Source organism: Mobula hypostoma, chromosome 21 (genome assembly GCF_963921235.1).
Source record: "Mobula hypostoma chromosome 21, sMobHyp1.1, whole genome shotgun sequence".
Lineage (NCBI taxonomy): Eukaryota > Metazoa > Chordata > Chondrichthyes > Myliobatiformes > Myliobatidae > Mobula > Mobula hypostoma.
In genome coordinates, this window is record NC_086117.1 from 24,919,475 (window position 1) to 24,934,947 (window position 15,473).

General features: G+C 39.6%; 1 protein-coding gene across 2 annotated transcripts in view; it reads left to right on the forward strand.

Annotated features, from left to right (window-relative positions):
- odf2a (outer dense fiber of sperm tails 2a) overlaps positions 1–15,473 on the forward strand; it is a 55,212-nt gene that overhangs the window by 19,971 nt on the left and 19,768 nt on the right. For both annotated transcript variants that reach the window (XM_063073658.1, XM_063073659.1), the window contains exons 8-13: positions 2,316–2,390; positions 7,014–7,085; positions 10,689–10,805; positions 12,716–12,901; positions 13,347–13,456; positions 14,258–14,393. In XM_063073658.1, coding sequence (XP_062929728.1) covers positions 2,316–2,390; positions 7,014–7,085; positions 10,689–10,805; positions 12,716–12,901; positions 13,347–13,456; positions 14,258–14,393 — 696 coding nt within the window. The remainder of the gene's footprint in view (positions 1–2,315; positions 2,391–7,013; positions 7,086–10,688; positions 10,806–12,715; positions 12,902–13,346; positions 13,457–14,257; positions 14,394–15,473) is intronic.

Consider the following 15,473-nt stretch of genomic DNA (forward strand, 5'->3'; position numbering starts at 1 on the left):
ACTCCCATTGGAGTACTGGACAAATTAATAAATTATCAAGATCCTGCTCCTTAAGGACAGCACAATTCACCCTTCAAGGCAGCAGGAATAAAGGAAGAAAATCATTTAGAGATGGGATATAATGTATATATGAACTTAGTTTCTCAATGTATTAGCAAAATCTATTCCAGTCTGTAGGAAGATGTCTGCAAATGGATCAGAAGTATGGAGGTTCTCTAAATTGGTCAGCTTTTATTATGAGTAGCTGTATATCCTTGTTTAATTTCCAAAGGATTTACAGTGACTTGCACCTAGTCATATATTAAAGAAGAAATGAAATTTCGTCTGCTTGGCTGAAACTGATACATCTAAACAGTCCTAGCAGACTTCTGCATTTTATTGGACCTATGATTTTCTTTCCAAATGTTAAATGAATGCACTATATATATATTTTTTAATCCTTGAGTAAATACAAAATATGCAACAACATTTTCCAAAGTTGAATCGCAAAAAGTTGGCTTGTAGGTATTAAGAAGGCAAACGGAATGTTGGCCTTCATTGCTAGAGGGATTGAATTCAAGAGCAGGGAGGTCATGCTGCAACTATACAGGGTACTGGTGAGGCCACACCTGGAGTACTGTGTGCAGTTCTGGTCTGCATACTTGAGGAAGGATATACTGGTTTTGGAGGTAGTGCAGAGGAGGTTCACCAGGTTGATTCCAGGGATGAAGGGGTTGACCTATGAGGAGAGATTGAGTCGCCTGGGACTATACTCTCTGGAGTTCAGAAGAATGAGAGGGGATCTTATAGAAACATACAAAATTTTGAAAGGGATAGATACGATAGTAGGAAAGTTGTTCAATTGGTAGGTGAGACTAGAACTAGGGGACATTGCCTCAAGATTCGGGGAGAAGGTTTAGGACGGAGATGAGAAGAAACTGTTTTTCCCAGAGAGTGGTGAATCTGTGGAATTCTCTGCCCAGGGAAGCAGTTGAGGATTCCTCACGAAATATATTTAAGATACAGTTAGATAGGTTTTTACATAGTATGGGAATTAAGGGTTATGGGGAAAAAACAGGTAGTAGATGAAGCTGAGTTTACAGACAGATCAGCCATGATCTTATTGAATGGCGGGGCAGGCTTGATGGGCTGGATGGCCTACTCCTGCTCCTGTTTCTTATGTACTTATGTTATGTAAAGAGAAAATCAATCAGGTGCAGCACAGCAGTGAAGGGAGGAAGATGAATTATGAAAGTTTAGAGTCAGTGATAGGAACTGATGACAGACTTGTGTTGTCCGTTGAAGGTGTTGATAGTGTGTCCCATTTAAAGGTCAGTTAAACCTAATGGTAGGTTGAGACAGATAAGAGGGCAGGGGAAGAGACACAGTTGTCAGAAATTTGAAAGTGCTGCTTAGTTATGGAGAGGGAAAAAATGGAACAAAGGAAATTTATCTTAAAAGATGAGGCCACATTTGCCAAGTCATTCATTTGTTTTCAGAGCCAAGTGGTTACGAGATTAATGAAGGAAGCTTTAGAGAGAGGAACATTGGGCAATGGAAACAAATTTTAGTCAAGCCTGTCAGAGCTAAGAAGAAAACAAGAGCTGTATCCCGTAGTTGCCCTGTCTTAGTTAAAGTGTTGACCAAAACCTCACTACTACAACCACATCTCATTCTTTAACTACCCATCTCTTTCTCTAACTATCTATTAACCAGGAATCTCATTGGTAACTTTGGTCTCACCCCATCAGAGGTATTTCATTTGTCCTATACATCTCTTTCCTTAACTCTCTACAACTTAAAACTAACTCGTTTTTTCACTTCCTGGTTCTAATGAAGAATCTTCAACTTGAAACAATAAAACTGTTTTTCTTTCTACAAACATCATGTGTCTAAATTTCTCTTTATATTCTAGACCAGGTAGTTATTATTTTGAAATGGAGTGATTATCGCAGTTTTGAATGATGGGGGTAGAATGGAAGTGGCAAGTTATTAACAATGTCAACGAAAAAGGCGAGTGGTCAGCACAGAAACAAAGATGGGTGGGGGAGGAAGTAGCAAGTGAATTTTCTGAACAAAATGAGCGAGCGGGAGGGAAGGATAAAGGATGAGGCCAGGAAGAAGTGAATAACAAGAGATTTATTAAACAGGACGAGAGGAAGAGGGAAGGTGCAAAGGTATTAAAATCTATATAGTCAAGCTTGATGGAAGAGAAAATCATAAGCCTTAAAACGTATTGAAGATATTAATTTAAGAAGGCAGATGGTAGTGAAGAAAATAACTCTGTGCTATCTGTGCTGATAAGATTAATTCCCACTTTTTTTTTTAATACCCAGACTGATGCTTTGAGATTGTTTGATCTAAAAGAAGTCTTACTTGAAAAACTGACCCGGTCAGAAGCAGAAAATGCGGTGAGATAAACTTGGTGATTTTGTTCATGGGAAAAACCCTCAACAGGATTATTTTCAGTTTGTATTTTGAGTTCTGCTATCAGCAGTGGCTGCAGAAGGTCAATTAAATATTAGGCAAAGAATCTCTCTTCCTCAATCAATAAAACAAACAAGATGGTTATCGACTTCGGAAAAACTTGCACCACTCACACCCCTCTTTACGTTGGGGCACAGTTGTAGAAACTGCAAGCAGCTTCAAACTCCTGGGAGTGCACGTCTCTCATGGTCCCAGAATGCATTCTACACAATCGGAAAAGCTCACCAACCTCTTTGCTTTCTGAGGAGGCTGAAGAGGGCTGGGCTATGCATATCTACACATGTCATTCTACAGATACTAAGTAGAGAGCCTCCTAACAAGCTACATCACTGTATGATACGTAAGCTGCACTGTGGTGGACAGGAAGGCTCTACAACGGGTAGTCAAAACTGCCCAACGCATCACTGACACCAGCCCACCTGCCATCAAGAATGTATATACAGAAAAGGGCCAGTAACATCATGAGCAACCCACCCACCCTACTGTTGCACCGTTTGCCCCACTCCCATCAGGAGGCTATGTAGCATCCACGCCAGGACCAGCAGACTCAGAAACAGGTACTTTCCCCAAGCAGTAAGGCTGATCAACACCTCCACCCATGAACCCACCGCTCAACACCCCCAACCACCACTACTTTTTATTTTTCTGTCAGTCACCTTATGCATAGACACTCCTGTGCCTATTGTCACTTTATGGACATAAAATCAATCTAGGTATATGAGCTATCTTATTTATTTATATTTCTTGTGTTTTTTAAATTATTATTCTGTTCTTTATGCTATTGTCTGTGTTTTTTTTGGTGCTGCATTGTTCCGGAGTAACAGTTATTTCATTCTCCTTTACACTTACGTGCTGGAAATGATATTATGTAATCTTGAATCTTGAATTAAAGCACATTTTTCATTTATTTCTGCATGGAAAAGGGAGGTGAGGGATGATATTGGATCACTGGAAAATGATGCTGATGTGGTAGTAATGGGGGGACAAAGAAATGCAAATGAACATAATGGGTACTTTGCATCTATCTTGACTGTGTAAGACACTAGCAGTGTGCCAAAGGTCCATGAGTGTCAGGGAGCAGGAGTGAGTGCCAAAGAAAAAAATTGCTAGGCAAACTGAAAGGTCTTGAGGTGGATCAGTCACCTGGACCAGATGGACTACATCCCAGAGCCCTGAGAGAGGTTGCTGATGAGATCACGGATGCATTGGTCATGATCTTTCAAGAATCACTTGATTCTGGCATGGTCCCAGAGGACTGGAAGATTACAAATGTCACTCTATTCTTTCGGAGGAGAGGAAGGCAAAAGAAAGGAAATTATAGACCAGTTAACCTAACAGTGGTTGGGAAAGTATTGGAGTCTATTACTAAGGATGAGATTTCGAGGTATTTGGAGACTAATGATAAAATAAGTTGAAGTCAGCATGGTTTCTGCAAAGGGAAATCTTGCCTGACATATCTGTTAGAGCTCTTCAAGGAAGTAACAAGCAGGTTGGACAAGGTAGAGGCAGAGGATGCCATTTACTTGGATTTTCAGAAGTTGTTTGATAAGGTGCCACACGAGGCTGCTTAACAAGATAAAATCCAAGGGTGTTACAGGAAAGATGCTGGCATGGATTGAGGAATGGCTGATAGGCAGGAGGCAGCGAGTGGGAATAAAAGGGGCCTTTTCTGGTTGGCTGCTGGTGACCAGTGGTGTTCTTCAGGGGTCAGTGTTGGACTGCTACTTTTCACATTGTTTGTCAGTGATTTAGATAATGGAATTGATGGCTTTGTGGCAAAGTTTGTGGATGATACAAAGATAGGTGGAAGGGTAGGTAGTGCTGAGGAAGCAATGTGATTGCAGCAGGACTTAGACAAATTTGAAGAATGGGCAAAAAATTGGCAGATGGAATACAGTGTCGGGAAATGTATGATAACGCATTTTGGTAAAAGGAACAATAGTGTGGACTGTCATCTAAATGGGAAGAAGGTTCAAACATTGGAGGTGCAGAGGGACTTGGGAGTCCTCGTGCAAGACTCCCAGAAGTTAATTTACAGGTTGAGTCTGTGGTAAAGAAGGCAAAAGCAATGTTGGCATTTATTTCAAGGGGAATAGAGCATAAAACCAAAGAGATAATGCTGAGGCTTTACAAGACACTAGTCAGGCCACACTTGGAGTATTGTCAACAGTTTTGGGCCCCATATCTCAGAAAGGATGTGTTGTCATTGGAGAGCGTCCAGAGGAGGTTTACGAGGATGATTCTGGGAATGAAGGGGTTAATATATGAGGAGCGTTTGGTGGCTTTGGGCCTGTACTTACTGGAATTTAGAAGAATGTGGGGGGAATCTGATTGAACCCTACCGAATGTTGAAAGGATTAGATAAGGTGGATGTAGAGAGAATGTTTCCTATGGGAGGGTTATCCAGAACTAGAGGGCACAGCCTCAAAATTCAGGGGCGACCCTTTAGAACTGAGGTAAGGAGGAATTTTTTTTAGCCAGAGAGTAGTAAGTCTGTAGAATGCTCTGCTACAGACCGCAGTGGAGGCCAAGTCTGTGTGTATATTTAAGGTGGAAGTTAATCATTTCCCAATCGGCCAGGGCATCAAAGGATATGGCGAGAAGGCAGATGTATGGGTTGGGTGGGATCCTGACTCTGCCATGATAGAATGGCAGAGTAGACTCGATGGGCTGAATGGCCTAATTCTGCTCCTATGTCTTATGGTCTTATAGTCTTATAATTTCATGGGTACTTGCATATATGAGAATTTGGTTCATCTGTGCTGGGTTCAAATAGCCTTGCTAAGCAAGCATTAACTGTTTGGTAAAGGTCAATATTCCTGAGAGGCATGAAGAAGAATTACAAGGAAAATCTGAATGAACCATGCTTGAGATATGATACAAGTTTTCATTTATAGTTCCTGCAACACAAAATCCCAAGGTGATTCACAGCCATAAAATTGACATCTGGCAAAAGAATGGTCTTCTAAAAGCTTGGTGGAACAGTTGGATTTTAAGAAGAGTTTTGAAGGAATAGAGAGAAATGTTTGGGGAGTGAATTCCAGAGGGTAAATCTGATATGTTTCAGGGCATAGCCTCACATCATGGTGGTTAGAGGGAGAGGTAATGGTCAAGAAAGTGAACAATGTACATGCAACGAGAGTTGAAAGGATATAGAATTCCTCGAGAGTTGAAAAACTGGAGGAGGTGACAGAAATCTAGTAAGTGTGGGCTCTTAAGGTATTTTAACACAAGGGTGAGTATTTTAAAACCAAGCTGTTGTTGAACTAGGTGCCAATTCTGATCACTGAGCAAAAACCACTGATGAATGTAACAGCAGTCTGGAGTATAATATTTGAGGATCAAGTTCATGAAAAGGGAAGATATGACATTAGCAGGTGAGCCATATAATAGTTGAATCTGGTAGTAAGTAAATCATGCTGGGTTTCATCAGTGGTTGAGCTGAAATGGGGACAGAGATGAACATAGAACGTAGAAATCTACAGCACATTACAGGATCTTCGGCTCACAATGTTGTGCCGACCTGCTTGAGAAATTGCCCAGAATTACCCTACCGTATAATCCTCAATTTTTCTAAGTTCCATGTACCTACCTAAGAGTCTCTGAGTTCCATGCACCCACCACTCTCTGTGTGGAAAAACTTCCTTCTGACACCCCTTGGTACCTACTTCCAAGCATCTTAAAACTATGCCCCCTTATGTTAGCCATTTCAGTCCTGGAAAAAAGCCTCACAATCCACACAATTAATGACTCTCATCATCTTATACACCTCTATCAAGTCACATCTCATCCTCTGTCGCTCCAAGGAGAAAAGGCTGAGTTCACTCAACCTATACTCATAAGGCATGCTCTCCAATCCAGGCAACATCCTTGTAAATCCCCTCTGCACTCTTTCTATAGCGTCCACATTCTTCCTGGAGTGAGGTGACTAGAACTGAACACAGTACTCCGAGTGGAGTCTAACCAAAGTCTTGTATAATTGTAACATTACCTCAAGGCTCTTGAACTCAGTCCCACAGTTGACGAATGCCAACACACCATACACCTGCTTAACAACACTGTCAACCTGCGTAGTAGCTTTGACTGTCCTGTGGAAATGGATCCCAAGATCGCTCTGATCCTCCACACTGCCAGGAATATTGCCATTAATATTCTGTCTTCAAATTTGACCTTCCAAAATGAACCACTTCACAGTTATCTGGGTTCAACTCCATCTGTCACTTCTCAGCCCAGTTCTGCATCCTACCGATGTCCCGCTGTATCCTCTGACAACCCTCCAGGCACACAACAGCCCCAACCTTTGTGTCATCATCAGATTGGTGAAACAAAGCAGATCGGATTAATTGGTCTTTTTCAATTAAGGACCATTTTTATATGCGTACAAGTGAAACAGAAATTATATCTTTATAAATATATAGAACGAGATCTGAGGGGAAAAATAGAAAATATCTTGGATAGGATGATTGACCTCCAGAAGTATAAAGCAAACGTTCTGATTCTTAAAACAAAAAAAAATCAAATGAAGTTTCTTAATATTCCTTTTCCAGCACTTGCTAGTGAAGATGCAGGAAATTGAAAATCAGACTGACCAGCTTCTTGCTCAGTATCAAACAGAAAAAGTAAGTAAGGGTGAAAGGTGGGGGGTGTGGAAATAACATTACTAGCATTAAATTGAGCTAGTAATTGTTATATTTAAATTGATTTATTCAATTCTGTATGGTGTTAAGAATATTTGTGCCTAACTAATAATTTGTACAGCATCATCCTGTTGGTTTTTGCTACCTTTTATGTTTTGCATATGCAACACTGTTTCACAGTCCCTTTCCCTAATGCACTTGCATTTGTATCTAAGATTCTCTAATTTCTATTGACTAAGGTTTTCCATCAATATAAAAGATCACTGAATTTGCTGATTAAAGTAGTGAAACAAATAAGCTTCAGGTTATGACCCTATTATTATGCTGATGGATGCACAATTATCCCTGATTGTGTTTGAAAGCATCCATGCTTCTATTGTCACATCCATGACAGAGTATTTTATGACAGAGATCATACCCCCTGATCCCTTTAGCCACAAGGGCCATATCTAACTCCCTCTTAAATATAGCCAATGAACTGGCCTCAACTGTTTCCTGTGATTCCACAGATTCACCACTCTCTGTGTGAATGGTAGAGCAGGGGGCGTACACTTCACAACTAACTCATCCTGGTGCACAGATGTGTTAGTTCTGTCTCAGTCCTGCTAACCTGTTCTGGAACATTTAGTGGTTAAGTGTCATCCATTTAATCTGCCGAAGGAGTTTCCACCATCATCCTGGTAGCAGTGTACATTCCACCTCTGGCCAACATCAGGCAGGCACTGGAGGAGCTGAGCACCATGATCAGCTCTCACTAAACTATTATTACAGGGGATTTCAACCAGGCAAGCTTGAAGAAGCCTCCAAACAACTACCATCAACAAATCACCTGTGGAACCAGAGGAGCTCATATACTGTACTTGTCCACTGTTATACCACCATCAAGAATGCTTACCATACCATCCCTTGTCCGCACTTTGGAAAGTCCAATCAGCTGGCTGTACTTCTACTCTCAGCATATAGAAACATAGAAAATAGGTGCAGGAGTAGGCCATTCAGCCCTTCGAGCCTGCACCACCATTCAGTACGATCATAGCTGATCATCCAACTCAGAACTCTGTACCTGCCTTCTCTCCATACCCCCTGATCCCTTTAGCCACAAGGGCCATATCTAACTCCCTCTTAAATATAGTCAATGAACTGGCCTCAACTGTTTCCTGTGATTCCACAGATTCACCACTCTCTGTGTGAAGAAGTTTTTCATCATCTCGGTCCTAAAAGGCTGCCCCTTTATCCTCAAACTGTGACCCCTTGTTCTGGACTTCCCCAACATCGGGAACAATCTTCCTGCATCTAGCCTGTCCAATCCCTTTAGAATTTTATACGTTTCAATCAGGTCCCCCCCCCTCAATCTTCTAAATTCCAGAGAGTACAAGCCTAGTCGATCCAGTCTTTCATCATATGAAAGTCGTGCCATCCCAGGAATCAATCTGGTGAACCTTCTTTGTACTCTCTCTATGGCAAGAATGTCTTTCCTCAGATTAGGGGGCCAAAACTGCACACAATACTCCAGGTGTAGTCTCACCAAGGCCTTGTACTACTGCAGTAGTACCTCCCTGCTCCTGTACTCGAATCCTCTTGCTATGAATGCCAGCATACCATTCGCCTTTTTCACCGCCTGCTGTACCTGCATGCCCACTTTCAATGACTGGTGTATAATGACACCCAGGTCTTGTTGCACCTCCCCTTTTCCTAATCAGCCACCATTCAGATAGTAATCTGTTTTCCTGTTTTTGCCATCAAAGTGAATAACCTCACATTTATCCACATTAAATTGCAACTGCCATGAATTTGCCCACTCACCTAACCTATCCAAGTCACCCAGCATCCTCTTAGCATCCTCCTCACAGCTAACACTGCCACCCAGCTTCGTGTCATCCGCAAACTTGGAGATGCATTTAATTCCCTCATCTAAGTCATTAATATATATTGTAAACAACTGGGGTCCCAGCACTGAGCCTTGCGGTACCCCACTAGTCACTGCCTGCCATTCTGAAAAGGTCCCGTTTATTCCCACTCTTTGCTTCCTGTCTGCCAACCAATTATCTATCCACATCAATACCATGCCCCCAATACCGTGTGCTTTAAGTTTGCACACTAATCTCCTGTGTGGGACCTTGTCAAAAGCCTTTTGAAAATCCAAATATACCACATCCACTGGTTTGCCCCTATCCACTCTACTAGTTACATCCTCAAAAAATTCTATGAGATTCGTCAGAAATGATTTTCCTTTCACAAATCCATGCTGACTTTGTCCAATGATCTCACCGCTTTCCAGATGTGCTGTTATCACATCTTTGATAACTGACTCTAGCATTTTCCCCACCACCGATATCAGGCTAACTGGTCTATAATTCCCTGGTTTCTCTCTCCCTTCTTTTTTAAAAAGCGGGGTTACATTAGCCACCCTCCAATCCTCAGGAACTAGTCCAGAATCTAAAGAGTTTTGAAAAATTATCACTAATGCATCCACTATTTCTTGGGCTACTTCCTTAAGCACTCTGGGATGCAGACCATCTGGCCCTGGGGATTTATCTGCCTTTAATCCCTTCAATTTACCTAACACCACTCCCCTACTAACATGTATTTCCCTCAGTTCCTCCATCGCACTAGACCCTCAGTCCCCTACTATTTCCGGAAGATTATTTATGTCCTCCTTAGTGAAGACAGAACCAAAGTAGCTATTCACTTGGTCTGCCATGTCCTTGTTCCCCGTGATCAATTCACCTGTTTCTGACTGTAAGGGACCTACATTTGTCTTAACCAATCTTTTTCTTTTCACATATCTATAAAAGCTTTTACAGTCAGTTTTTATGTTCCCTGGCCAGTTTTCTCTCATAATCTTTTTTCCCTTTCCTAATTAAGCCCTTTGTCCTCCTCTGCTGGATCTGAATTTCTCCCATTCCTCAGGTGTGCCGCTTTTTCTGGCTAATTTGTATGTTTCTTCTTTGGAATTGATACTATCCCTAATTTCCCTTGTCAGCCACGGGTGCACTACCTTCCCTGGTTTATTCTTTTGCCAAACTGGGATGAACAATTGTTGTTGTTCATCCATGCGATCTTTAAATGCTTGCCATTGCATATCCACCGTCAACCCTTTAAGTTTCATTTGCCAGTCTATCTTAGCTAATTCACGTCTCATACCTTCAAAGTTACCCTTCTTTAAGTTCAGAACCTTTGTTACTGAATTAACTATGTCACTCTCCATCTTAATGAAGAATTCCACCATATTATGGTCACTCTTACCCAGGGGGCCTCGCACTACAAGATTGCTAACTAACCCTTCCTCATTGCTCAATACCCAGTCTAGAATGGCCGACTTTCTTGTTGGTTCAGAAAACCATCCCGCATACATTCCAAGAAATCCTCTTCCTCAGCACCCTTACCAATTTGGTTCACCCAATCTACATGTAGATTGAAGTCACCCATTATAATTGCTGTTGCTTTATTGCACGCATTTTTAATTTCCTGTTTAATGCCATCTCCAACCTCACTACTACTGTTAGGTAGGTTTATAATATAATATAGGTTTATTAGGGAAGAGCTACTTTTCACTGAGCCACTTTTTTCTCCTCTGCTTTATAGGACAATGCTCGTGCAGCAGCAGAACTTTCCAAATCACTTGAAAGCACTAGAGCCCATCTGCAGGGACAGCTGCGCAGTAAAGAGGCAGAGAACAATCGGTTGGCTGTTCAGATAAGGGTATGCAACACCTTTTTCCAATTTTCATGTAACTAAACTAAATTTAAAACAAAATATTATGTGCCCTAAGAGTACTGTTAGGTTCTCTTTTTGTTCTGAGTTAATAGCTTTTTTGGAAGTTTGGTGATTGTGGTTTCAAAGCCCACTGGAGCACGTCAATAATGTGGCATCCCCAGTATGGTACTTAAAGGATTAATGAAATCAAAGGTTGCCTTGCAGATTCCACTCATGTTACAGAGCCTAGCTAACTATGAACGTCTCTGAAGTAAGATTTTAAAAAACAAAGGATCCATGTCAAAATTATTTTGTTTTGCAAATGCTGACTTCACTATTGACTTGTGCAAATAGTCTGTTAGTGACAAATGTGTATGTTTTATTTCTAGTTGTTGATTCATCCTTTTATATTTGAGTGGTAGGTGTGCTTGTCAAGTGCCGACTTGTTCCTTTGTCGGCGAGTAGGCTGTTGCATTCATGATTGTTTTTGATTTGCTTTAGTGTAATGTACTAACTGTTAAGATGGGCACAAAGATGCTGCTTAATGTTAACACTGAACTTGTGGCTAATTGCTGTTATATTGTGTTGTTAACAAATCTTTAACTGTATTGTTCCTGAGGCAGCTCTGTTACACTGGACAACAAATTTTTCGGAAGTGTTGCTTCCTTAGAATTTATTTTTGTTTATGATAGACTGTTTGAAGCTGAACACAAATATAATTTCAGACTACTTGTATCATGTAGGAATTTGGAGAAACAAATTGAATATAATGTCTTTAATTGCATAATAGTGCTGAAGTTTTGCAATGGGTCCACTAAGCTAAAAATGTTTTGTTGATGATTTTCATTTGTACTCTGTGTCTGAGGCTTCTTGCTTGAGTGTCCAACAATAATCAACTAGCATTGATGGATTCCATTTGCCCTGATACCGTTTCTCCATGACCGAAATGTCCTGGTGAAACCTTTCACTGTGCTTGTCACTGACAGAGCCAAGATTTGCAGGGAAGAAGTCTAAATGGGAATGCAGAAAAAGAATCTTTAGTGACATGTTGTACTTCATGGTTTTGTAAGTGGGAAGCATGTTGTCAACATAGCTTGGTGCTCTGTAGTTGCCAAGAAAATTTTTAACAACATACTGAATGCCTTCCAGGCGATTTTTCTCCAGTCCCATTAGAAGTTCTTCAAATTACTGTCATTAATGACCTGTTTGATTTGTGGACCAACAAAAATGCCTTCCTTAATCATGGCATCAGTTATTTTAACTTGAAATCTGAATTGAAATAACAAATATAGGGAATTTTTAAAAAATGGTGCATGAAATGGAAATTTCACAGTGATTTTCATGATCAGCAGCCAAAAATTTATAAGACACACCCTAAAATATTCAGGAAGCTAAATCTTTGTTGTCAAACACTGGTAATTTTTAAAATTGTGAGTTTTTAGCTACATACTAAATGAGAGGTTTATTCTCTGATAAATTTAAATTGCAGGTATTTGTGCGCACATTTCACCCTTGCATCTTCACTCTAAAATTTGAACGTGTAATCTAAATTAATGTTTGAATGACAAACATAGAGATACCATCCGTTGAGATCATCAACCACTGCCCTAACTGTATATCCTTCAGATCAGCTGGACTTTTAATGTCTCATGGCAGCTTTCAAAGAGCAGCATCTTCTCCAATTGTTTTCCTCCTAAAATCATCACCAGTGAAATCATGTTAGGTAATTATAAATCTCATTTGTACTTTGCATAATTTCTCCTTGTGCAAAATAATTGCACAAAAACTAATGTATTGAGTGAAAATTGTATGAGATGTTTACCTGTTGCTATACATGTCTTTTTTTTAACGTTCTGATTTTTGATTTAATTGTTTCCAGTTGGAGCTTTTAATTTGTTCCAATTTTATCTCTTCAGAATTTTGAGCGTACCATTTCGCAACAAAAAGGTCAATTGGACTACTTAACAGAGCAATTAAAGCAGCTTCAGCAGAAAGGGGACAGAGACAAAGAGGCCTTGAAGAAAGCCACGAAGGCTCAGAAACAGCGAGCTGAACGCAGTGAAGATGCCATTGAGCTGCTCAATGCCCAACTTGGTGACAAGGTACTTAAGCAGTGTTGGCAAATAAAGTGGCAAGGGTTATTGTAATCAGAAATTTAATGAAGTTTGAAGTATGCAATGAGTTGGGTTAATCACATTTACCTGGAGCAATGAGTGAAACATAATTTACTTACTGAAAGGCAAATGTGAGCTGCCACTTTGTATTTCAACATGACACTTTATTCTTGAATAGCATTACGCAAAATAACAAAAATATGCCCTGCACTTCTGATTCCATTAATATTGTAGTCATTGTGTTTCATATTTTGTATTAACATCTCTCATATTTTTTAAAAAATGCCAAATAGGGCAAACAAATTCCCTTTAACTCTACTTGATCCACATCTTGTATTTTAGAAAATAGGCTCCATAATAGTTTTTGCTGTTGTATCTCTTGCTTTATTAGTTCTTATTTAAAATGAACCTTGCTTGATTGGCTTGTTTATAGGAAACACAGTTGGCAGATGCGCTATCATCAGCTGAGAAATGGAGAAGTTCCCATAACAAGGTGATGAAAGAAAAGAGTCAATTGGAGATGGAGGTCTCAATTTTGAACAAGTAAGAAAGTTGCGAGAGCTTGAACAGCTCAAGAGAAAAGATAGATGGTGTAGTTTAGGATTACCATTCACATTAACATTTGATTATAATTTTAATGGTGAATTTGTACTGCAACATTGTGAAGTGTTCATAAATATGGTATCTATTTACGACTTTCTCCCAGTTAGGAAGGACAGTACACATCCTGATGGTCTTCGGTGGAGCTTCCTTTTTTAATGTTTAAACATTTTTGAGTTTAATATTGAGTTAATAGATAGAGATATATTGGCATCAGTTTTCTTTATCTTATTTAGAATACAATTAGAATAAAAAAGCATAAAGTGTTCATGAGGTGCATCAGTGTCCCAAGATGCCTTTTAAATCTATTTTTAATAACACATTTTTGAAATTAAATTTTGTAAAGCTATGTAATGCTCAACTGTGGTGAAGTAGAGATGTAGCTTGATTTATATTTTGACATTTTGTTTCAGAAACATTATTGATATTTGTTTATAAAGCACTGAACTTATTTGATTTGATTAATAAATTTGTGTCCTTTGCCAGGAAAAGCCCTATGGCATTACAAGTTGCTTAAATAAATAATGATACAGGATATAAGATGATGTCAGTACACTAGATGGCTACAAGCTATAGCGTCATATGGATCTATTTTCAGAGTGAATTTAAATTTAATTACATACAGTAGGCAACTTTTAATATTGCCAACATTTCACCAAAGACTGTGACCTGAAATTAGTTACATGGACCAGAAGTGGGCAAACAGACTATATATCAGATAATGTACAAATTTTCTTTTGGCAGCCGTATTGCTGATCTACTGGATCAAACACATCACGTGGAGGATAAGGCTCGAGGAGACCTGGAATCACTAATGGACAGACTCCACAAGATGTCTTCAGAGAGCTCCTCTGTCAAGCTGGAAAACGAGACAATGAAGGTAAAATTTCCCTTACTCAAATTTCTCCATTGACAGGCATATGAAAGACAATTAGAGCAATTTTTTCTGAATTTATTAATTTTCTAATGAATTGATCCAATGATATCTTGAATTCTAATTGGACATGATCTTAAACTTAAAGAAGTTTTTTTTATTGATGTTTAACATTAAGTGTGTTTGTGCTGGAGTTTGTAGCATACATTCCAATGTTTGTACTTTCAGCTTTCTGTGTGTGTGGATTGGCAGGAGAGATTGATTTGAATGGCTATCAAGATGTAAATAGGAAGTAATTAGTAACTGTTTACATTGTTTCCAACTTTCTGACATTAATTAGCTTAACCCAGAAATGTTTTTAGTGTTCTCTGTTAATAAACTTTGATTTTCACAAAACATTGATCTGATTGTACTTTCAAATTGCCGTTTAGATGGTAAAAGGCATTTTTAGAGAGAAAATGCTACTCTATTGTGTTCATAATTTATAGTTGTATCATGTTATAATAACTCGATAACATGAGTTATTGTTGTCCAACATTCTTTGTTTTATTTTAGATTTCCAGAGTCTGTAATATTTAGTTTTAAATCTGCTAGTAATTTACAAACATGACATAAGGAAGGAAATCTGCTGTCTTGCTTACTTTGTGAAATCAGGCCCACGCCAGTATGGCTTACCTTACTGTCCGTGATTTAGAGCATCGATATGTAGTTATATTCCAATTCTTTTCAATTACTTAAAGGCACTGGCACTAGAGTTGAGCAGTTTTGGGAGCACTGAAATAATAGTGATGGCTAAGTGCTTTTTCCAGTTTAAGATGGTGCGACTGAAAATGTGCGTCTGGTAAATCATAAGGCAAGAGAGTCAACTAAAAACATTACTTATAACATCTTTCGTGAAGCAAATAGTGGTGCATTATCACCACAGACAATGAGGAGGCAAATGGAGGTGAGGCTGGTTCGGGGGAATGAGCCGTGCTGGGGCATGGCGAGGCGCAACGTGTTCGAGCCGCAGACAAGAGACAGAGTTCGTAACGCTGCCGGAGATGGAGTGAGCGATTTGGAGAGGAGTCGATGCGGAAGACTTTC